Source organism: Rhinatrema bivittatum, chromosome 1, assembly GCF_901001135.1.
Source record: "Rhinatrema bivittatum chromosome 1, aRhiBiv1.1, whole genome shotgun sequence".
Classification (NCBI taxonomy): domain Eukaryota; kingdom Metazoa; phylum Chordata; class Amphibia; order Gymnophiona; family Rhinatrematidae; genus Rhinatrema; species Rhinatrema bivittatum.
Window position 1 is genome coordinate 146261365 of NC_042615.1, and position 23384 is coordinate 146284748.

Here is a 23384-nt window from a genome sequence, read left to right on the forward strand (position 1 = left end):
GTTGTTAAACTATTGCTAAATGCTGAGCATCAGACCTGGATGCTTTAAAATCAGTCCAAGTTACCTTCCTGGAGTGCATGTTCAAGTTCAAAAGACAATGACCTAGAAAATATTATAACAACAACCTCCCCCATCTCCAGCCCAATAACCATGGCTTATGATGATAAAAATAACCACCATTAGGACATATTTGGGAAAGACTCATTGTATTGTCTTCTTCCACTCAAAGTTCAGTTAAACTTTTGCCAGGTTATGTTTTACAATCAGATCATGGATTAAAATCCCTTTGCTTTTAGTTGGTGTGGATGGGCAGACTAGATTGGCTTTAATGGTCTTTTCTTGCCGTTATGTTTCTCTGCTTCTGTGACCTAACATTAAACAAGCCGATCTGCTATGATAAAATGGAAAGAGACCCAGTATCACCTGTGATAAAAGTAGTAATATCAGAAAGTGATACGTAAGCTAAACAGGAAAGTTACTCCTGATGCTTAAACTTACAACATTTAAAGTTAAAAACATATTTCCAATTCTCCCATACCATTAAAATTGTAGAGACCTTCAAAACTGAGAAACACATAGATAATTTAAAAGCCCCCCCAAACCTAAAATAATAAACAAATAGACTAAAAATAAAATAGCCATCTACAGATGTTTAGAAAATCATCAATAATAAACAGCAGAGCAAAGCCAAAGATTGATTTGTAAATTGCCGTTTTAAAATTGGCCAGCGCCTCCCTTGATATCAGTTTAATTTCGTGCATTGTTCCACAACACGTATAGCTTTACCCACATTGTCATGAGGCATTCCCAAGGACGCATTTAGATTGGTGAATGAAAAGAATGTGTAAAGGTCAAACTGCAACTATTCATCATCTTGATATATCAGGTTGGTGGAAATGTAAATAGACCATAAATAATTTTCTTGCTGCTTTCTTCAAGTACTTTCTTTGAGAAGCACATATGCTTTGTTCAGTGTCTTGATCGCAGAGCTGGTGCAAGTTTAACACGCACCAACCTTGCACTTCTCTCTCCACCCCAATGACTTAACTACTGGTGCCAGCTTCAGCATAGTGCCCTATCCTATTGGCGGCAGCAGCAGCTCTGTCCAACACAGCACTCCTCCTTTCTGTAGCAGCATTGGCTCTGGCACAGCACCCCCCTTCCTTTATCCTCTGCGTACAGAGCCCAGCATCCCCATCCCCCCCGCTCTCTCCCTGCCCAGCATGTCTTCCCTCCATTCCCTGCCCTGTATACCACATCACTCAATCTTTGTCTTCTTTCCGAAGTGCCCCCGATTCTCTCACCCCACCCTACCCTTACCTGACCAGCATCCTCTCTTTCTCTCTCTACCCAGCTCCCTTCAGCATCTTCTCCTCTTTTCTCTCTCTCTACCCCATCACCTGCTCAGTCTCTCTCTCTCTCTCTTCCCACCCTCTCTTTACCTACTCTCTCCTCACCCCCTCACATAACCAGCATTCATTTCCCCCTGTCTAATTGTTGCAGCTCCCAGCCTCCCTTGCATAATCTTTGGCTGCTGGTGGGATGGGTTCTGACAATAGCTCTGGGCCCCCCCCCCCATCCCATAGTTTTCAGTCACTGGCGGGATGTGCCCCACCAGCATCCCTGAGCTTCCTCTCTCAGCCTTTGGCTGCTGGCAGGATGGATTCTGCCAGTGGCCCAGTACTGCCAGCACAAACATGTGTTTAAACTCACATCCTGACTGATGGTCTCATGATGCATGAGACCAGCACTTTGAAAATGCCAGCCTGCAAGTTTTAAAAATGCTTACAGTTGTTACCATGCCAGTGCTTTCCTTTAAAATTGGGTGGATAGGAACTGGAGGTTTCTGGGATTTTGCCACCTGCCAAATTGTAGCAGTTTAGGTGCCCACCTAATTCACTTAATGGAAGAGCCAGCCTTGTTTGATTGTGCATAGAACTTGAAGAGGTTACAAGAGCCTAAAATTCACCAGAGGAACTTGGAGACTTGTATCTTCTTTTTCTCTCTCCTCCCTCCGCCATCAACAAGATCCCTGGTTATTCTTTTGGTGCAACAAGAAACTGGGGGTAACAGCCATTTGAAAATAGTTAAAAACATTTGGAAGATAAAGAGTCTTGATCATTTTAAAACACATTTAAAAATGGGTTTAAACTTGTTTCAAATAAGGAAATTTAAAATAAGTTAGTACTGCACTATTGAAGAGAGCTTCAGTTACCTTTTATGATTAGAGATATTATACTGAATAGAAGAACAATTCATATCACTATGGAGTCTATGTAGTAGCCAGTGTTAAAACCAGCTTGGTAATGCTCAATACCTACTGGTTTTAATGCTAATTTTGCAGCTGACTTTAAAATCTGATATATGAAACTAATGTCATACAGAACCTCATGACTGCATTATAGAAAGTACAGTCATACTATTGCAGACCACACTCTACATATCAAGTTTCTCTATGCCAAGTAGCTCAAACTGAAATGACTGGTTAGCAGGAAGAGAGATGGCCTATTGATTCCTCCCCTGGACCTCCCTACTATTCTCCAAAAAGTGTCAGGTTCCATTAGGGCTATCTTCTCCCCAAACCCCTAAAAGTATCTTGGAGCACCAAGGCCTCTATCCCCATGTATCCCTGATCCTGCTGACAATGTCATGGCCATTGCAGTCCCTTGTCCACCATCAACCCCACCTGAAAGTGATGAAGCTCTTGGACTCAAATCAGAGCCCTACACCTACCCTAAAAGTAACATGCCCTATTGAGCTCTTTCCCCACCTCCGACCATTGAGCTGACTATTTCAGCTCTGGGGAGCTGAAATAGTCAGCTCCCCAGATTTTATTTACTTTGTTGCCAGACCAATCCCTCCAACTCTTCATCAGCATAATGTCACATGCTTTGGGATAGGGGTCAGTGTACCTGCAGTGCCATTTTGAATTTGACATTGTGGTCATCAAGCGGGAAACCAAACTCCTTCTGCCAGTGACAATTTCACAGGAGAGAGAGAGAGAGAGAGAGAGAGAGACTGTGTGCAGCTATTTATATCTCTATAGGAGGTGAGGATTTGGGTTAATTACTGCTTTAAGAAAACTGCCCCATGTTGACTAGTAACTGGAATAAAAAGGCCCAAAGAAAAAAATATATAACTGTCAGCCCAGAGACAGAACAATAGAGGCTGAGAACAGCATGAGAAGGCAGAGTGAATGTAAGATAAGAAGGTGCCAAGACGGGAAGCCACAAGAACAAAAGAAGTACTGAGTAAGCATAATATATGATGTTTGAGAGGTGCATGAAGGAAAAGTACTAGCAAATGTAGGGGATGAGAGAGGGGAGGAGGAGAAAATGTGTGAGCCATGTTTAACAGTGTATAAAAAACTAATGCAAATTCAAAACGATGAGTAAATTGGCATTGCTCAGAAAACAGTTTATTCTGTAAACTGGGCTCCGTTTACTCCCTTAAGGAAACACAATCTTGTTTCCTTCGGTTTCCACTATCAACTTTTTGTATGTATAAAAAACAAACCTGCCGGCGATTATAGATCTCTAAGCTACTTAATAAATGTTATGTTTTGAAACTGAAAGGCTATTTCATCACTGGCTTTGTGCCCTGTCTGGGGAGGAAACCAGGCAGGGATATGTTTCAACATTAAGAGAGGGCCACCTGATATGTCGAGGTGAGGTGTTAGTGATGGTTTAGGGTTAAGGAGCCTGTTTTGCATGAGAGTGAGATGTACAAAAAGCACAGTAGAGCTTGGTGAAGATCTGATGTGATTTGGAGTGAGGAAAGTCTCACAAAGATGAACATTTGTACTATGTTCTCTCACCCTAGCTTGATGGTACCCTCTTATAGAGTCCATCAAGATGGGGTGAGAGAACACAGTAGAAATTTCATCTTTGTGAGACTTTCCTCACTCCAAATGATGTCAAAACTTCACCAAGGTGTACTGTGCTGTTCGTACGTCTCACTCTACATGCGAAGCAGGCCCCTTAGCCCTAAACCACCAGTAACACCTCACCTCGACCTATCAGGTGGCCCTCCTATAGAGATATAAATACTTAACTACTATGAGAGCTTGTAGATAGTCTCTCTCTCTCAGGGATTCTTGCAGTGCACAGTAAATTTATCATGGCATGCAAAGCAGTTTGTTTCCATGTGGTACAGTAACACAAATTTTTCATAAAAAATGCATTATTAACCTTTTTTGATGAATGATGGGGTCTGTGGGATTTGAGGAGTTGTCTGAGGGGAGGGTGAATCATGTGACAGGCCTGTCAATGCCTCAATCCTCAATCCCCAAATAATTTTCAGGAGAGTGTGCATGTGTGTGTGTGTGGGGGGGGGGGGGGGACAGGGCATTGACAGTCCTGTGACAATGGCTGAAAATGTAGTGCAGAGAATTGTAGTCCACTTCAGATTCTCCATTCGTCCCTCACTGAGTATGTTATTTAACTGCCATGAGGTCGATATTCAGCCACAGAGCGGCTAGTTAAGTTAGTAGGATATAGCTATCCAGATAACTTAACAAGAATATTCAGCGTCGCTGAAAACCCAGCTATTTTTAAATTAGCTAGTTATGTCAAACCGGCTAACTTTAGGACCAGCCCTATGGGCTGACCAGAGTTAGCCACATTGGTTAAGTGGTTAACTCCGAATATTGCGTAAATCCTGCAAAACTATAAAAACAAGTATTATTATGTTAGCCACTAACTCCAATATTCGGAGTTAACCAATGCGGCTAACTCTGGACTGCCCTAAAACATTTCCTACCCGCCCACAGAACACCTCCAACTTATGTGCCTAAATTCTAGGCGCATATCTTGATATGCGCCTAGAATTTAGGTGCATAGGACGCTGAATATCCGTTGCTGGCCATTTATACGAACAACGTTTCGGTTATCCGTCTAAATGGCTTTTGAGTATCGACCTCCTTATGTGTAAACATGAACTGAAAACTCTTTAGAGATGAGTTACTGTAGGCAGGCTGAGAACCAGGGAAGCCTAGGCTCAGATCCTGCTTCTCCTACTGACACGCCTTCTGATATTGGGCAAGTCACTTTATCTCCCATTGCCTCAAGTACCTGCTAAGATTGTAAGTTCTTGAGGGAAGCGATTTATTGTACCTGAATACTTACCACCATTGTACAGCACTGCATACATCCTGCAAAACTATAAAAATAAGTATTATTATGTTTTGGGGAAAAGAGGTGGGCCCAAAGGTGCATTATTTTCAGGGGTGAGAAGGAGGGCCTGGTAGACTCCGTCACTTTTCTGTGGAGCAGTGCGATGGGGAAATAAAAATGTAAATTATATACGGGGTCAGACCAAAGGTCCATCAAACCCACCGTCTTGTGTCTGATGGTGGACAATCAGTGTCACAAGTATCTGGCAGGATCTCAAAGAACAGATATACTCCATCTTGCTCATAACTAGGAAAAGCAGTAGCTTTCCTAAGAATACATGGGTAATAGCGGTTTACCGACTTTTCCTCTAGGAACTTGTCTAGACCCTTTTAAAATACAGCTACACTAACTGCTTTCACCACATTCTCCAGCAACAGATTTCACAATTTAACTGTGTGCTGAATGAAAAAAATGTTTTTTCCAATTTGCTTTGAATATGCTATCTTTTAGCTCAATGTTATGTTCTCTAGTCCTAGCACTATTGGATAGGGTAAATAATTTTTCCCATTTACCTGTTCCATCCCACTCATGATTTTATGGACTTCTATCATATCTTCTCTAGGATGAAGATCCCTAACCTGTTTAATCTTTCCTTTTAGGGGAGCCATTCTATCCTCTTTATCATTTTGGTTGCCCTTCTCTCTACCCTTTTCTAGTTCCGCTATATCTTTTTTGAAATGGGTTGACTAGAACTGCACATAGCACTGAAAGAGAAGTTTGCACCATTGATCAATAAAGAAGCAATATGATAGCTTCCGTTTTATTTTTCATTCCTTTCCTAATAATGCCTACCATTCTATTTGCTTTATTAATCCCTTTTAACTGCTAGGAAAGTTTTACATACAAATAAAATACATACCTTAAAATCTCTTTATGCTAATGACAGAAGTCTAAATAGTAAGATGGAAAAGTTAGAATGTATAGCTCTGAATGAAGAGGTATTTATTTATTTATTTAAAAGGATTTATTGCCAGTGCCCTCCAATGTTCGGGGTGGGTTACAAATAGTACAATCATAATCAAAACAATAAGAGTAAAAAACATTTATAAATAAACATATATAATAAAACATAACAGGAACTAGCCTGGGAAGGAAAAAAGAGGGCAGAATTAAAGTAAAGTGAAGGGTTTAAAAGGTAATGGTTCACATAGGTAGACATAATTGACATCTGAGAGACCTAGTAGAAGGAGGATAACCAATGGGACGGTTCTATTCCAGGGTACAAATTATATTGCAATGATAGGGTGGATCAACTTGGGGGTGGCATAGAGACTAATAGAATAAAGGTCCTGCAGGAGACTAAAGGCACAATAAAATCAATATGGGTAGAAATTCCATGTGTGATGAAGAAGAGTAGAGGGGTGAGGGTATACTACCTTCCACCTGGCCAAAATGAACAGACAGATGATGAAATGCTAACAGAAATTTGGCAGCACAGTATTTATGGGATAGTTCAATTCCTGAATATTGACTAGTTAAATGTCACCTCAGGACATGCTAGGGAATTAAAGTTTCTAGATGAAATAAATGGCTGCTTCATAGAGTAGCTGGTCTGGGAGCCATTTTAGACCTAATTCTTAGTTGAACAAAGGATTTGGTGCAAGAAGTAACAGTGGGGGGGATTGCTCAGCAACAGTGATTAAAACACGATGAAATTTAACTTAATAACTAGAGGGAGGACATTAAGTAAATCTATGCTCTAGTTTTTAACTTTCAAAAAGGAGACTTTGATAAAATGAGGAAAATAGGAAAAAATTAAATGGTTAAGAGTTTGTCACGAAGTGGGAAATAGGCTGGATGGAGGATTTCCCCAGCAGGAGCAGGGCCAGACTCCAGGGCAAAGCCGGACAGGTCTTCTGCCTGACCAGCCACCTCCCACTTGGATTGAGTCCACAGGTTCTGGTGGCTGGCAGGACTTTGGTTAGAACTGGAGACAAGTTGTGTCAAGAGGCAGGGCAGTCACTGGAGACAAGGAAGGCATAAGTGATAAGATAGGAACTGGAGTCAAAGCTGAAACTGAAGGCAGGGGCTGGAGACATGGCCGGAACAGGAGGCAAGGCCTGGGACTGGAACAGGAGGCTCACATGGAGTAGAGTCCACAGGGAGGACCGGGCAGGACAAGACCAGGACAGAACAAGACAAGGACTGGAAAGGACAGGAGAAGACTAGGACTGGACATGACCATGAAAACAGGGCAAAAAATGTACAACACGGGCTAACAGGAAACTAATACAAAGCAAGGTGTATATATAAAACAAGACAAGGGAGAAATAGACAAGGAGATCTAAGCTGGTCACAAAGCAAGGCAAAGCGAGGCTAGTAGGTCCATAGGCCAAAAGGCAGGGCAATAAGACCATGGAGGCCAAAGTACAAGGCAGTGAGGCCGAGGAGGCCACTGGATCAGGCAGGAAGGCCAAGGAGGCTACAAGAGAAGGTGCAACAAGAAGGCCACAGGGGTCACTCAATAGCAAAGCAAGTCAAGCTGGACCAATACAAAGAGCTGAGGTGATTCCATCGAGGCATTGTGGGAGAGGCAGGGATAAATAGGGCTGGCCCTGCTGAATCATGGGAGCATCAAAGAGGTAGCTAGCCCAGGAGAGAGGGTAGCTCTTCTGCTGGAGGGGAGGCTGTCTAGCAGCCAGGACTGTAAAAGAGTTTATAGAAGGCATGGACATGGTTTTAAAAAAAAAATCTTGCAAGCCCAAACCAGATATATTCCATGTATTAAAAAAGGTGGGAGGAAAGCCAAATGAGTGCCAGCCTGGTTAAAAAGTGAGGTGAAATAGGCTATTTTAGCCAACAGAACTTCTTTCAAAAATTGAAAAAAGGATCCATCTGAAGAAAATAGGAAAAAGTGTAAGCTTTCGAAGTTAGATGTAAGGCAGGCAAAAAGAGAATTTAAAAAGAAACTGGCCGTAGAACCAAAAACTCATAATAAAGCTTTAAAAAATATATCCAAAGCAGGAAGCCTGTGAGGGAGTCGGAAGAACTGAAACAAATCACAGTGAACCTGAAAGATGCAATAGGGCAGATTGACAAACTAAAGAACAGAAAATCACCTGGATCCCAGAATTCTGAAATAATTTAAAAAATGCAGATCTATGACTAGTTAATTTGTAACCTATCTTTAAGATCATCTATTGTAGCTGAAGATTGGAAAGTGGCCAATGCAAAAGGTCTCCAAGAGCAAAAAATCCTGGAAACTATAAAAGAACAGGATTTTCTCAGGCAGGGTGGACTTTGTCAAACTATACTATATACCAGGGGTCGGGAACCCATGGCTCGCGAGCCAGATATGGCTCTTTTGAGGGCTGCATCTGGCTCGCAGACAAGTGTCGCCATACTTCGCAGTTCCCCGCTGACCCAGCTGCTCCCCGGTCCTCCGCCGCCCGGGCTTAAAATGCTGTCAGCCCGGGCGGAACGCGGCAGGACAGCTGGAGTCAGCGGCACCGGCGTGCTCTCTTCTCCTCCCCCCCCCCCCCCCCGCGGCCCGGAAGAGGAAGTGGAGAGCATCGGGTGCCTGCGCGGGAAGAAGAGACCACACTAGCGTGGTCTCTTCTTCCGCGCAGGCACCCGATGCTCACCACTTCCTCTTCCGGGCCGCGGGGGGGAGGAGAAGAGAGCACGCCGACTGGAGTCATCCGGGTACCTGCGCGGGAGTCATCGGGTGTCAGCCGGGTGCCAGCGCTGGAGTCATCGCGCAGGCACCCGATGCTCTCCACTTCCTCTTCCGGGCCGCGGGAAGAAGAGAGCACGCCGGTGCTCTCTTCTTCCCGCGGCCCGGAAGAGGAAGTGGAGAGCATCGGGTGCCTGCGCGGGAAGACCCGCGCAGGCATGCTAGTGTCCGACGGGAAGAAGACTGCAGCGCGGCTCGGAGGAAAATGAAAATCTTCAACCGCGGCCGATGGGACTCCGCCTTCGCCTCCGCGAGGGCTGAAAATGAAGGAGGTTAGCGTTGGGAGGTGGCTGCTGCTGCCGCGAGTTCCCGGGGGGGGGAGAGAGAGAGTGAATGAGCGAGCAAGCATGTGTGTTTGAGATCCTGTGTGTGTGAGTGAGAGATTGCATGTATGTGAATGATTGAGAGCCTGTATATGTGAAAGAGAGTATGTCTGTGATTGAGATCCTGCCTGTGTGAGAGAGAGCATGAATGTAAGTTTACCATTGGGAACCTGTATGTGTAAGTTTGTAATTGAAAACCTGTTTGTTTGAAAGAGTATGTGTGTATGATTGAGATCCTTTGTGTGTGAGAGAGATCATGTGTATGTATGATTAAGAGCCTGTGTGTATAAGTAAGAGAGAGATCATGTGTGTCTGTGTCTGATTGACAGCTGGTTTAGGTGATGGAGCATGTGAGTATGTGATTGAGAGCCTGTGTTTAAATGAGAGAGAGAGACCATGTGTGTCTGTGTGATTGAGAGCTGATTTAGGTGAGGGAGCATGTGAGTATGTGATTGAGAGCCTGTGTTTAAATGAGAGAGAGAGACCATGTGTGTCTGTGTGATTGAGAGCTGATTTAGGTGAGGGAGCATGTGAGTATGTGATTGAGAGCCTGTGTGTAAATGAGAGAAAGAGAGGACATGTTTGTAAGCATGTGAATGAGAGTCTGTGTGTGAGAGAAAAAGACAGCATGTATTTATGTGATTGAAAGCCTGTGTGTGTGTAAGCGTGAAAAGATAGACAGCATGTGTGTAAATGTGTAATTAAGAGCCTATATAAGTGAGAGAGAAAAAACATTTGTATATGTGAGTGACTGAGAGCATGTGTGTATAGGTGTGTCATTGAGAGCCAGTGTGAGAGAGAGCGCTGGTATGTGACTGAGAGAGGAGAAAGTTCCAAGCAAACCACCCCACCTCCTGCTAATTCAGAACAATCTCAGGACACCTGGATATCAAACGTTCCCAGGTATGCAGAGCAAAAAAAATTTTGTATCCTTATTATTTTTCATTACTGGATCTTTGTGTCTGCTATTTTGAAATATTTTGTTGGTATCTGGAAATGTTTTATATGAGTTTTTAATTATTGGATATTCCACTCATCAGCTGTTTCGAAATATGTTCTTTTTGTTAGTATAGTTTTACTGCTGATGATTTTATATTTCTTGATTTGTTTTATAAGGATGTGTGATGTTTCTTTTTTCCTTTGTTACACTGCATACAGAGACTCTGGCTTGTTGCAGTTTCCAATTCAGTTTTTGTCTGCATGCTTCTTGTTATGCGTTTTGGTCTCTTTATTCTATGTTAGGTGAGGGACAGCACGTGATTCAGGTGAGGTTTTCTGCTGGCGTGTAGTTTCTGTGTAGGACTCTATAGCAGCCTGACTTGGTCCGTTTTCCTAATAGGAGATGTATTGGTGTCTTAAGGCCTGGTGTAATATTTTCAGAGACTTATTGTACTTTAAAAGTGTGATCTTACATAAAATGCACACATTTACTTGTATTTAGTTTTAAACATATTGTATGGCTCTCATGGAATTACATTTTAAAATATGTGGCGTTTATGGCTCTCTCAGCCAAAAAGGTTCCTGACCCCTGCTATATACTATATTCACCAGCTCACCATTATTCACATGTTTATTAACCCCTTCAACAAAATGTAGCAGATTGGTAAGGCAAGACTTCCTTTGAGTAAATCCATGCTGGCTGTGTCCCATTAAAAAGTCACAGGATAGGAGTTCTATTGTGGATTGCAAACTGCTTAAAAAATAGGAAACAGAAAGTAGAACTAAATGGTCAGTTTTCTCAGTGGAGAAAAGTAAACAGCTGAGTTCCTCAGGGATCTGAACAAGGACCGGTGCTTTTTAATATATTTATAAATGATCTGGAAAAGGGAACCACAAGTTAAATGATCAAATTTGCAGATGGCACAAAATTATTCTGAGTTGTTAAATCACAAGCAGATTGTGGAAAATTGCAAGAGGACCTTGCATTACCGGGAGACTGGGCATCCAAATGGTAGATGTCCACCGTTATGTGGATAAGTGCAAAGTGATGCATATAGGGAAAAACAACCCACACTTTAGTTATCAATGTTAGATTACTTATTAGGAGTTATCACCCAGGAAAAGGATCTGGGTATCATCATGGACCATAGAATAGGGGTAGGGAGGAGGACCTGATGAGCTGCTTCACTTTTGAAGGGGTGTGGAGTGTGACCCAGAGACTATACTATTTTCAAAGGGGTGATTTCAGGGGGACCACAAAGGCTAGGCCTCTTCCAGAATAGGGGACAGGGATATCTTGGGGCATGAAGGCCCAATTATGCATCAGGGGAGGTGAAGAGGGATGGTGATTGCAGAGGCCCAATTACAGTGGGAGTGTAATTGTTATGGGGTCCTATGCCTGGAGGCCCAATTATCTTTGGGTGTGGAGGTAGCTGATTGAAGACTCAGATGCTTAATTGTGATCCAGGGTTGTTGGGAGGTGGAAGGGAGGTGTGACTGTGTGTGTGTGTGTATGTATGGGGGGGGGGGGGGGAGGTAGGGGTTTGAAGGATTGAAGGGTTTAAGGGTTTAAGCATCTAATGTATTAATCGTTGATATACTGTCCAGCATTAATATCTAATGAGTTCTGTAGAATGCATTTTGATTTTAATAGAATTATTTGCATGAGCGTTTAGTTACCTGGGGTAATGGGTTAATGCATATATGAGTAACACACGCTGCACAAGGACATTAGGTAATGCCCGCATTAACACTCATTAGATGAAGGCATTAATGCTAATGCCCTTTTTTACATAAACTCTGTAATTTGTTGGCAGAAATGTATATAGCACCTTTCATCAATGTGCTAAATATATTTATTGCTTATACTCTAACAGATATTATATGCGTCAGGAGATGGGTCTTAAAATATGTTGCATAGGACCTGCTGAGTTAGATCATAATTCTAACCCTGTTCTCTTCGACTTTTGTGTCTCAGGTCTTAGGAACAAATGAAGATAATATGGGGAATGGCTGTTCTCAGAAGCTGGCATCTGCCAAGTACCTCCGGCTTTTCCTACTAGTACTGATTCCATGTATCTGTGCTCTCATCCTGTTGGTGGTGATTCTGCTTACTTATGTAGGTGAGTTGTACTTGAAATATATTTTATTTTATATGGATTTAACATGCTGCCACTAAACTGAAGCTATTTAAAAGGTTTTGGCAGCAAATGAACATTGTACTAGATCATTAAAATATGGAAATTCCTGGAAAACAGTTACATTAATTCCTTGCAAAAAAAAAAAAAAGTGTCTGTTAAACATAGAGGTCGGGCTTACGCATGCTGACCGAATTTTAAAAGCCACTGAACGTACACGTATCTCCTACTGCGTGCATATCTCACTTGATTTTTAAAAGGGGTGTGGTCTGGGTAGAGCATGGGCATTTTTGGGCATGGCCAAGAGATGTGCACGTAAATACTTATGCACCATTGTGCTTGCCCAGGTCCACTGCTGCCTAAGTTTACTTCTGCTAGGGAGGAGGTGTAAGTTTAAAAAAAAATTAAAACCAGCCATTTCTGCCGGGTTGCATTTCTGGGGGGCATGCAGGCTATCAAACCAGGGAGGTTTGGAGGACCTAGCTGTTAAATGGGTGAACTGATGGATGAACTGGTGAAACTGGCAATAGCGTGGACATGTGCCCATTATAAAATACACTGATTTACGCGGTAGAATTGGGATTTGTGCATCTAGGCGCACACCCACTTAAAACTGAGCATACATGTTCACGCAGTCAGGCTATTGATTTACTCATGAGATATAAATGAATGACAATAAAATTATAGTGCATTTGTACATCCAGTTCATATACTGCCAATAACATTTTTTAAACAATTTTCCCACTTAAAACTGTCAACAGAACTGAAATTTGAAATTGAATATAACTGCCATCACCATTTTTTTCTATTGTGCTATTGGCATTATTATTGTTTTGTGGTGGTGGTGGGAGTGGGTTTTTTTTGTTTTTTTTACAGATTCCATTTGAAATAAATTGTAGGAGATGTTGATTTTCCTTGAAATTATTCTGATTTTATTATTCCACAAATATGAATAGGAGAAAGTCTATCTTTTCCTGAATGAACAACACATTTTTTCTATTCATTGAAAAAGGAGGAGTGCATATTTTGTGTTATACATATTGTTATGTCCAAATTAATATTTCTGTTCAATAAACCATTTTTGTAAGAGAAACATTTTCCAAAAGAAATTAATTTTCTCATTGACCAATCAGTTTACAGTTAATCCTAAGGAGGTTATTTACATCAGATATTTCAAATTCCAAATAAATTATTATTCACCTAGTCTAATCTTTACACTCTTAAGAACCAAGCCAAAGTCTAGATACAAAATGGTTTGTCATATCTAAGGTTCTATGTGAGGGAGTATACAGGAAACTGCCTCAAACCATCTTAAGGGACCGGCCACAACTATCTGTCCCAGTCCTCCCTAAGGAACAGCTCTGCAAGGAATTCTGGGAGAAGGGAGGATCCTTTCAACCTACTATAAGGAGTCTGGGCCTAGAAGGGTTAGAGAGGCCCCCTGAAGCAGACAGGAAACCAGTCTATGTGAAGACCTGCTATGTTTAATGTTTTAGTATTACCAGACATGAAAAGTGAGCTGCATTTGCTTTCTGTTTTTCTTTTTCACTGTAAATAAAATTGCACTTAAAGAAACAGCCAGAGTCTGCCTCCTGTATCCCACTGGCTGTTTCCCAAGCCATGACTGCCCAAGTTACCACATTCCTGTAAGATTTGTTTTCACTGCTCACAATGGGGCAGATTTTTAAAGGAGCATGCACGGGGGTACATTTGTGCGCACTACCTGGCGTGCACAAATGTACACCCAATTTTATAACATGTGCGCGCTGCCGCGTGCATGTTATAAAATCCAGGGTCGGTGCGCGCAAGAGGGGTGCACACTTGTGCACCTTGAGTACTCCGAGCCCTAGGGGAGGCCCAATGGCTTTCCCTGTTCCTTCTGAGGCCGCTCCGAAATCGGCCTCGGAGGGAACTTTCCTTTCGCTGCCCCCCCACCTTCCCCTCCCTTCCCCTATCTAACCCACCCCCCCTGCCCTACCTAAATCCCCCCCATCTTTGTTCTCTAAGTTACGCCTGCCCGAGAACTCGGGACTGCCCTCAGTATTCAAATTAAACAACAATAAAAAAAATAGAATTCCAGTTCTGCATTCAAATAGTTATTTAAGGTTTTAACTTGTGTTGATATCAAACAGAGCCCTGATTTTTTATTTTAAAAAGTGTAGGAAATTCTAGCTGGTATTGTCAAAAGCTTTTTTAAAAAGGTAGGTTTTTTAAATTTCTTTCTTTTGAACTCTTTGGCATCCGCAAACTGCTGGAGCGAGTCAGGCAGGGCCTGCTGTCGAAAATGAGCTCTTTCTTGTGAGATCTACACTTAGGGGTAGATTTTAAAAGGTTGCGCACGGGCATACATGTGTGTGCACTATCCGGCGCGCACACATGTACGTCCTATTTTATAACATGCGCGCGCAGGCGCGTGCATGTTATAAAATCCAGAGTCGGTGCGTGCAAGGGGGTGTGCAATTATGCACCTTGCGTGCGCTGAGCCATGCTGCCTTCCCCCGCCCTTTCCCCCTTACCTTTTTTGTTTTCTTTTTGTTGTTTCCAAACTTACTTCAGCCCTGGGGCTGAAGTAAGTTGCGCGTGCCGGCCAACTGCCGGCGCGCAATCCCAAGGCCAAGAGCAAATGGCTGCTGTGTCTGGACTCTCAGGCCCCACCCCTGCCCCACCCCATCCTCGCCCCTTTTTGCAAGCCCCAGGTCTTGCATGCGTCCCAGGGCTTTACGCGCGTCACCGGCCCTTTTTAAAATAGGCCCAGCTCGCGTAACCCCCCTACGCGCGTTTTTAAAGTGGGGTTGTCCAATAAATTTCTGTTTGCAGACTGGAGCTGTCTTGATGGTTTGTAGATATAAAGCAAAGTGCATAACCAAATAGAAGAGTTATTATGAAGTAAGTTATGAATCATTGTCAAGATTTCTTACCAAATGCGGACTGAGGTTGGTAGCCAATGTAATGAGGACAGAATAGGGGACATGTGGTCTCGGTGGCTTGAATTTGACAGAATGTGTACTGTTCTTATGTTCATTGGCAGGCAACCTAGGTATAAGGAATTACAATAATCTAATCTAGTTAAAATGAATGCTTGTGATACTAAATGGAAATCATTTTGATTGCGAAGTGGCTTCAGGTGTTTGAGTAGATGAATCTTACAGAAAGAGGATTTAAAGCAGAGGATATATGGCATCACATAGACAGTTCAGAGTCCAATATTGTACTGTTGCATGAGCACTTTGGTGGTAAGCCTTCATAAAAATATAGGGCCGGATTTTCAAAAGGGTACAAGTGTAAAGCTGGAGGATTTAAGCACGCAACCGACCGTACGTGCGCTGTGCCTATTTTAAAAATGCCTGGCGATGCGTGCGCATGTTATAAAATCGGGTGTATATGTGCGCGTGCCAGGTAGGGTGCACACATGTAGACCGCCCGTGCTTCTTTTAAAAATCTACCCCATAATATTATGTTAAATTCAATCCAGGAAAGAATCCCCCATTTAGCAAATCTCAAAAGCAGTTGGGGGTAGATTTTAAAAGGTTGCGCTCGGGCATACATGTGCGTGCACCAGCCGGCGTGCGCACATGTAAGCCTGATTTTATAACATGTGTGCACAGGCGCGTGCATGTTATAAAATCCTGGGTCGGCGCGTACAAGGGGGAGCACAATTGTGCACCTTGCGCGCGCTGAGCCGCGCTGTCTTCCCCATTCACTTCCCCCCCTCCCCCCTCCCCCTCCCCCCTCCCCCCCTTCCCTTCTCTTCCCCTACCTCCCCGCCTTTTCCCCCCTACCTTTTTCTTTTTTTCAGTTTTGTTTCACAACTTACTTCAGCGCTGGGGCTGAAGTAAGTTGCGTGCGCAGGTCGACTGCTGGCGCGATCCCAAGCACAGCGGCAAATGGCCGCTGAGCCTGGAGCCTCTGGCCCCGCCCCACCCCCCTCCCCATGCCTTTTTGCAAGCCCCGGGACTTACACGCGTCCCGGGGCTTTACGATCGTCGCCGGGCCTTTAAAAAAAAACAAAAAAAAAAAGCACGCAAAACCTTTTAAAAATCCGGCCCTTTATTTCCTTATGGTTTCTACCTCAAATGAGGTTTTTAAAACGAGGGAATAAAAGTCCAATAAATATGTTTTACATTCCTAGTTAATGAAGTGTTCTAAACGTAATCCTTTTGTTTGTATGGTACTGTACTTTTTGGGATATTGTCTTTTAATAGTAAGGCTTTTAATTAGACTTCTATAAAACAGTTTCCACTGCTGAAAATCTATTCTTAGGTCAATAACCTAAGCAACACTCTCTAAACACACTTTCTATTTTCAGGTCAAGATTAATTTTAAAATAGCCATATATCACACCAGGGGAAGACAACTGTTAAGGAGCTCTAAATATGTACATGAACTGGTACTGTAAATAGGTCTAGCTGTCCAAATGACTAGAATTATTAAAATGGCTATTAACACAGCTTGAAAGACTATGTTTAAATATGTTGTGTCAATTTATAGTATTATACAGCCACAAGAAATAAAAACAACTTAAAGTGTTATTTTCATCCACTATTGGATATTTACTCCCCGCTAGTTACTTATCCCTCTACTTATCTGAATAAGTAACAATTTTTCTGTCCTACTATTGGGAAAGGCGCTACATAGCCGAATAAATTGGAAATTAGCTGGATAAGTGTGTACCACTCATATAGCCAAATATTTGTACTTCAAATTTTAAAAAGATACACAAGCAGATTTTAATTGCATCAATTTGATGCTTTTACTCCTACAGGTCGGCTTTGACATGCTCAGTCAGGATATTTTATAACATGCACATGGCAATGAAATAATCAAGTTCCCTCAGTCCATCTGCAGCTCGGAAAGAACCTCTTGGCTCTTCAACCTGAAGTTCTCCCACTGAAATCAGACCCTCTGCCCTGTCATTTGTTCACTTTCACAATGTTTACGATCACTTGCTCCTGCTATTGAGCAGAAGTAAATAAACGCAAGTAAAAGCTTTCCGTGTTATACCTTGGCAGATTTTAAAATAATAACTTGTGTGCGTACATGTTGGCCCTTCACTGGAACGCCCCTGGCCTGCCTTTTTTTCATGTGTGCAATTTTACTTGCGGCCCCTGATTTAGGCGTGATGGTTGCCATTTTACGCGTGCGCGTGCTCTTTTTTTGTGTGCACACCTTTTGAAAATCTACTTCTTTGCGCATAAATATACATGCAGAAAGTTACACCTGCACGGGAGCAAGCGTGACTTTCTGCACATTTCAGTTCTTGGGGGTAATTTTCATAAGGATTTACACGTGTAAATGTAACTGCTATTGTAGCAATTTTCAAAAACCCACTTACACGAGTAAAGTGCATTTACTCGAGTAAAATCCAGTTTTAAGTGAGTAAATGCTTTTTAAAATCAGGCCCTTTGTGTACTGGGACTACCTGTGAATTTTCAAAGTGGAATTATGCAAATAATTCTGCTTTACAAAGTTGGGCTAAAGTCTATTGTACAAATTACCTTCAGATTTTAGCTCTACACAGACTGTTATAAAATTACCCTTTTAAATGTTTTTCTCACATTTATAACTATAAACATATAGGGGTAGATTTTAAAAAAGTAAACCTGTGCGTACTTTTGTTCGTGCACCAGGCACAAACAAGAGTAAGCTGGATTTTAATAGATAAGCGCGTAGCCGCGTGTATCCTTTAAAATCCGGGGTCAGCGCGCGCAAGGCTGTGCAAAATCAGCAGCCTGCGTGCGCCAAACCGCGCAGCCTGCCTCCTTTCCCTCCAAGCCCGCTCCGAAATCGGAGCGGCCTCGGAGGGAACTTTCCTTCCACCCCCCCACACCTTCCCCTCCCTTCCCCTATCTAACCCACCCCCCCACCTTTGTTTGAAAAGTTACGCCTGCCCAAGGCAGGCGTAACTCGCATGCGCCAGCTGCGCGATTCCCTGGCCCGTGAGCAGTTTCGGAGGCCTCGGCCATGCCCCCGAAATGCCCTCAGGCCGGAACCACACCTGTGGCCCCGCCCCCGAATGACACGCCCCCGACACGCCCCCCCCCCAGGAAAGCCCCGGGACTTACGCACGCCGCCGAGCCTATTCAACATAGGCTCGGCGTGTGCAGGGGGAACTTGGGGCAGGTTTTCAGGGGGTACACGTGTATCTTACGCGCATACCCCTTTGAAAATCTGCCCCATAGGGTTGCATTTTAAAAGGGTTACGTGCGCCGGGTCTATTTTAAAAAGGACCGGCAACGTGCTTAAATCCCCAGGACCCGTGTAAGTCCCAGGGCTTTACAAAAGGGGTGGGGCAGGGCCAGAGGCCTCCAACAGAATGGCCATTGCCGCTGTGTCGGAGAATCGCGTGCTGGCAGGTTGCTGGTGCGTGCAACTTGTGCCTGCCCAGAGGCAGGCGCAAAAGGTAAAATACAAATTTTGGGGGGGTTAGAGTAGGGATAGGGGGAGGAAAGATTAGGGGAAGGGGTGGGAAGGTCAGGCTAGGGGAAACGGGGGAAGGCAGCGCGGCTCGGCGCTCACAAGGTGCACAGTTGTGCACCCCCTTGCACGCGCCGACCCCTGATTTTATAACTTGCGTGCGCCTACGCGCACAAGTTATAAAATCAGGGGTACATGTGCGCGCCTTTTAAAATCTACCCCATAGGGTTGTTTTCTAGTAGTTTGTCTAACTGCAAAATTACATACATAATTTGAGAGAACCCTATTCCCTAAAAGATCTTAAAGAAAAGATTTCTTCTATTAGCACAATATTCGAAGTCCAATATTTTATGATATAAGATTTACCAGTAACTGTAATTCAGCTCTGGTTATTATTTATGCGGTCCTGTGCCCCTGCCAATTATTATATATAGGCCACATGAAGCGGAAGGTCAAGACTCGTATTATTGAGCATCTCAATTGTATATGTAACACATGAAAAGAGGCTCCTTTAGTGGAACATTGGCTGTCACAATATCATCTGATTACAGATCTCCACTTCCTTGTATTGGATATGGTAATTTTGCATCGTGGGGGAGGGGGAGCGGGGAGGAATATTTCACAATCCCTTCTGTGGAAACAACAACGATGGATTTTCACATGAGCCGCAGTTTTCCAGGTGGTTTGAATTGGGAGGCGGAGTGGCATTCTTTGTTTGAATGGGTCCCTTTTCAGTATGTGCATGTTGCAGATGTGGACCCTTGGACCAAGGTGGAGTTGGCACAACCTGCAGAGAAGAGCCCTGCAGGTCCCCACCGTTGGCTGGTGGAGTGGGCTGTGATAGAGGCCCAACTGGAGCTTCACCTATATCAGCCCACGTCCCCCTTAGATTGAGCCCTCGGGTGCTGAGGATGGCAGGACTTAGGCATGGGCCTCTGATGATGAGCCAGCACCCAGCTCCAGAGACTCTTCTCAGCCAGCACCCAACTCCAGAGACTCTTCTCAGCCAGCACCCAACTCCAGAGGGCCTTCTCAGCCGATACCCAGCTCCAGGAATTCTTATCATCCTGCACCTGGCTCTGGAGACTCTACCCAGCCTCACCAGATCACCTGCTATTGCTCCCATCCTCCTGTCCTGTGTTACTCCTGCAGGTGGTGTTCACCACACCAAGCTACAGCCCAAAACCTAACAGGTAGATAGGCAGGCAGGGAGGCAAGGGAAAGCACAGGAGGAGAAGACACTGAAGAACCGAAGACTGACCACAAGAATGAAACAAGGAACTGAAAACTGACCACAGGACCAGATGATGGAGCTAGGGAACAAGGACAAAAGCTGACAAGATGAAGACCAGGATTGAAGACCAGGATCCAGGATAGCAGGAACATTCAGAGGCAACTCTCTCTACCAACGAGGTAGTTGAACTTATTGCCGAGACGTGGGTTGCTAGGAGTGAGGCCCTTTTAAGGGCTGCTGGCAGTGCCATGGGGAATCTCCCACTGCGGGCCCTTTAAATCCCAGACAGATGCATGCATGCGCCTAGGGGAGGCGCAGAGTGAAGATGGCGGCGTCCTGCCGTGGGCTGCGTTGGGCCTGCAAGAACATGGCGGTTGGCCGCATTGAGGATTGGGGGTGTTCCTTGTTGTTTAGGCTAGAGGTAAGAGCGGCAGTCCGCAGCCTTAGCTGGTGCAGAGTCAAATTTTGTCTTCCATTGGAGCATCTGAATTACCCGGCTTGTTATATACATGAAAAAAATGGATGAATTTAAAGAGAGTCAGGTCATATGTTATAGCCCAGATGGAGAGAGGAATTTTGATGAAACCAAAATTGTCTTTATTTTTTTATTTATTTAATTAATTAATTATTTGCATGGGTTGTATTTTTATTCTGCCTATAACAGAAAACTGTGCTAAGCTGTGTACAATTAAAAATCCAATACAAAATAATTAGAAAACACAGCAAGGTAATACAAACACAATATAATAAGCTAAATATGAATTTTAAAAAATAAAATAAAGGTAATACCTGTCAAAAAAGATGGACTATCAACTGTTTTCTAAAAGATTTATAGTCAGAAAGAATTCACAACTCCTTTGGTAATTCATTCCACAATGTAGGACTGGAGACAGCAAAAGCTCTGGTATCTTAAGATATATTTTACCAGTGGGAGTAATGAGAGTATCTCCAATGAGGTCTTTGAATAAAGATTTTGACTTCTTAAGGATTTAGATAACTAGATAATAAGTGTATTGATTTTATTTTAAATCTGGTAATAACTGAGCTGGTCACTAATGGTGTGTTTTCTGTGTAGGAAGATGATGCATTTAGAATGGGAGTACAACACGGAAATATATAGTTGAGGAACATTGTTTAAGGGATGCTTGTTATTAAATTTTGAACTCTGGTTTTGAATCTCCCTGATGAAGCCTCATTGGTGAAACATGGCCATGTAGAAGGAATACAAAGAAGAAAATGACTTCCAAGAAGAATTTCAAACACTAGGATAGGTCCCATGTTTTAAATGATTGTGCTCTCATTCCCTTAAGCATTTTTTGAATTTGTTATGATTAAATAACAAAGCTCTTTGGGTATTATCCTATTTATGACATACTTTTCACTAGGTGGCACTTGAAAAAAGGAACTTGAAGATGTGAAATATATATGATAAAAAATACTGAACTTTGACTATTGCACTTAACTTCTGATCTTTGGGGAATATGGTTCTCTGGATTCTTTTCATATATGTTATACTTATGGTCCAGTGAACTTTCATATTTTTTATGTTCTTTTTGCCCAATGTATGCATAATTTCAAACATTTTCAAAACAACTCAGTTTCAATTACAGGATATTGACCCATGATGTAATGGTGGACCGACCACTGTTCCTTCATCCTAGTTGGCCTGCATTCACCCTAATGCTGCTGGACTGTCTTTGTGGCAGAAATGCCACTGTCAGGCCCTCTCCTGGCAGCACTGCACCACCCCAGGCTTTATGGGCTCCCTGGTGGGAAACTTCGCTGTGGCCCCAACTGATGACTTCATATCTTAGGGCCATTTAAACCTCACTTCCATGGACATCCGGCGCCTCAGCAACATGTTTTGCTGAAATTGCAGTGTATGTTGCCTGTGTTCTTGCCATGCTTGTGCTTGTTCCTCTGCCTTGCCTTGTCTCTGCCTTGGTTCTGTTTCTTGCCTTGCTTTGGCTTGTTCCTGCCCTGCCCTGCTCTTGTCTCTGCCTTGTTTCCTGCCCTGTTCCATTCCTTGTGTCTTGCCTAGATTCTGTCCTGCCTGTCAAGGTCTGGCAGGCTGGAATCAGGGCTCACCCACGCAGAAGTGACACAGAACTGCAAAGCAGGACTGGAGATGGTCTTCTGCCTAACCAGCCCCTCCCCTGCAGGTTGAGCAGGGAATCGGTAGCACTTTCCTTCGTGGACATACAGACATGGACTGGGAGCTGTGTACAGGCTGGGAGTGGGAGTCAGGCACAGGCTGGGAGCTGGATTCAGGCACTGACTGGGAGCTGGATTGAAGCACAGGCTGGGAGCTGGATTCAGGTACTGGCTGGGAGCTCGATCCAGACACCTACAGTAAGTTTGGTACTGAGGACAGATAGGGGCTGGATACAGTCAGGGCTGAATGCAAGGTTGGCACCGAGGACAGGCAGAGGCTGGATACAGGCAGGGCCTGAGCCAAGGACAAAGGCAAGGCCTGAGAAACAGACAAGGGACTGAACAGGAGTGGGCAGGACAAGGACTGGACAAGGACAGGACTAGACAAGGATAGGAATGGACAAGGATTAGAAAAAGACAGGACTAGGACACACAACAGTAAACCAGAAAGCCCAATAAAGCACGAGATATGGCAAGGTAACCCTAGTAGTCTTGAAGCCTGCAAATCAGTACAGGTAGGCCCAGAAGGCCACTGAACAAGGCAGGAAGCCAAGGTAGGCCACAAGGCAAGGCAGAAGGACTAGACAGATCACAAGGCAAAGTAGAATAGCAAAACAAGGCTGGTCAAGTCAAGGAGCTGAGATGACTCTATGAAGACGCAAGGAGGGGACTGGATAGATTGGATTAAGTAGGGCTAGAACTGCCACATCATGTAATCAGTGAGGAGGTGGCTAGGAAAGCTGTGAGTGGGTCTCACTGAAGACCTTTGCTGGTGGGGAGGCTGCATAGTAGGCAGTACCATGGTATGTAGTGGCTACATAGCAAGTGAAGCTGTGACATTGTCCTTGGCTGCCTCTGTTGTGTCCATCTCTGATTGCCTTCCAGTTCTGACCTCTGCCTGGATCGTGACACTGCCCAATCTCCCCTTGCCCCGACCTCTGCCTGGATCTTGTTGCTGCCCATCCACTGTCTGCTCTGACCTTGGCCTGCTACCAGATTCTGCCTGTCCGCTCTCTATGGGACCTTCGCCTAAGCCCTGCTGGATCCTGGATCCAAAGGGCTCAACTTGCGGGGAATGGGGCTGGTAGAGGTGAAGCCTAATTCTTGTCCCAGTTAGAGTCTGTCCACCAGCTGTTGGTGTTGGCCTATTGGGTTCACCTTGCAGGTTGTATCAGCCACACCACAGCAAAGGGTTCACACTCCATAACACATAAATTGAGTTTGTATGTTGGATTGTTAAACATATATGCCCATAACTTTACCTGCTGTGAAACAGAGCATAAAGCTGCATGCCTAACATTTGAAAATTCAAGTTAAGCTTGTAAAATTCAT

At 43.8% G+C, this 23384-nt stretch overlaps 1 protein-coding gene across 3 annotated transcripts in view; it reads left to right on the forward strand.

The window, feature by feature from the left end:
- Nucleotides 1–23384, forward strand: part of CORIN (corin, serine peptidase) — a 513735-nt gene that overhangs the window by 58246 nt on the left and 432105 nt on the right. For 2 of the 3 annotated variants that reach the window (XM_029588293.1, XM_029588304.1), the window contains exon 2: nt 12091–12235. In XM_029588293.1, the coding sequence (XP_029444153.1) occupies nt 12091–12235 (145 nt within the window). The remainder of the gene's footprint in view (nt 1–12090; nt 12236–23384) is intronic. The other variant, XM_029588313.1, reaches the window with a different exon arrangement.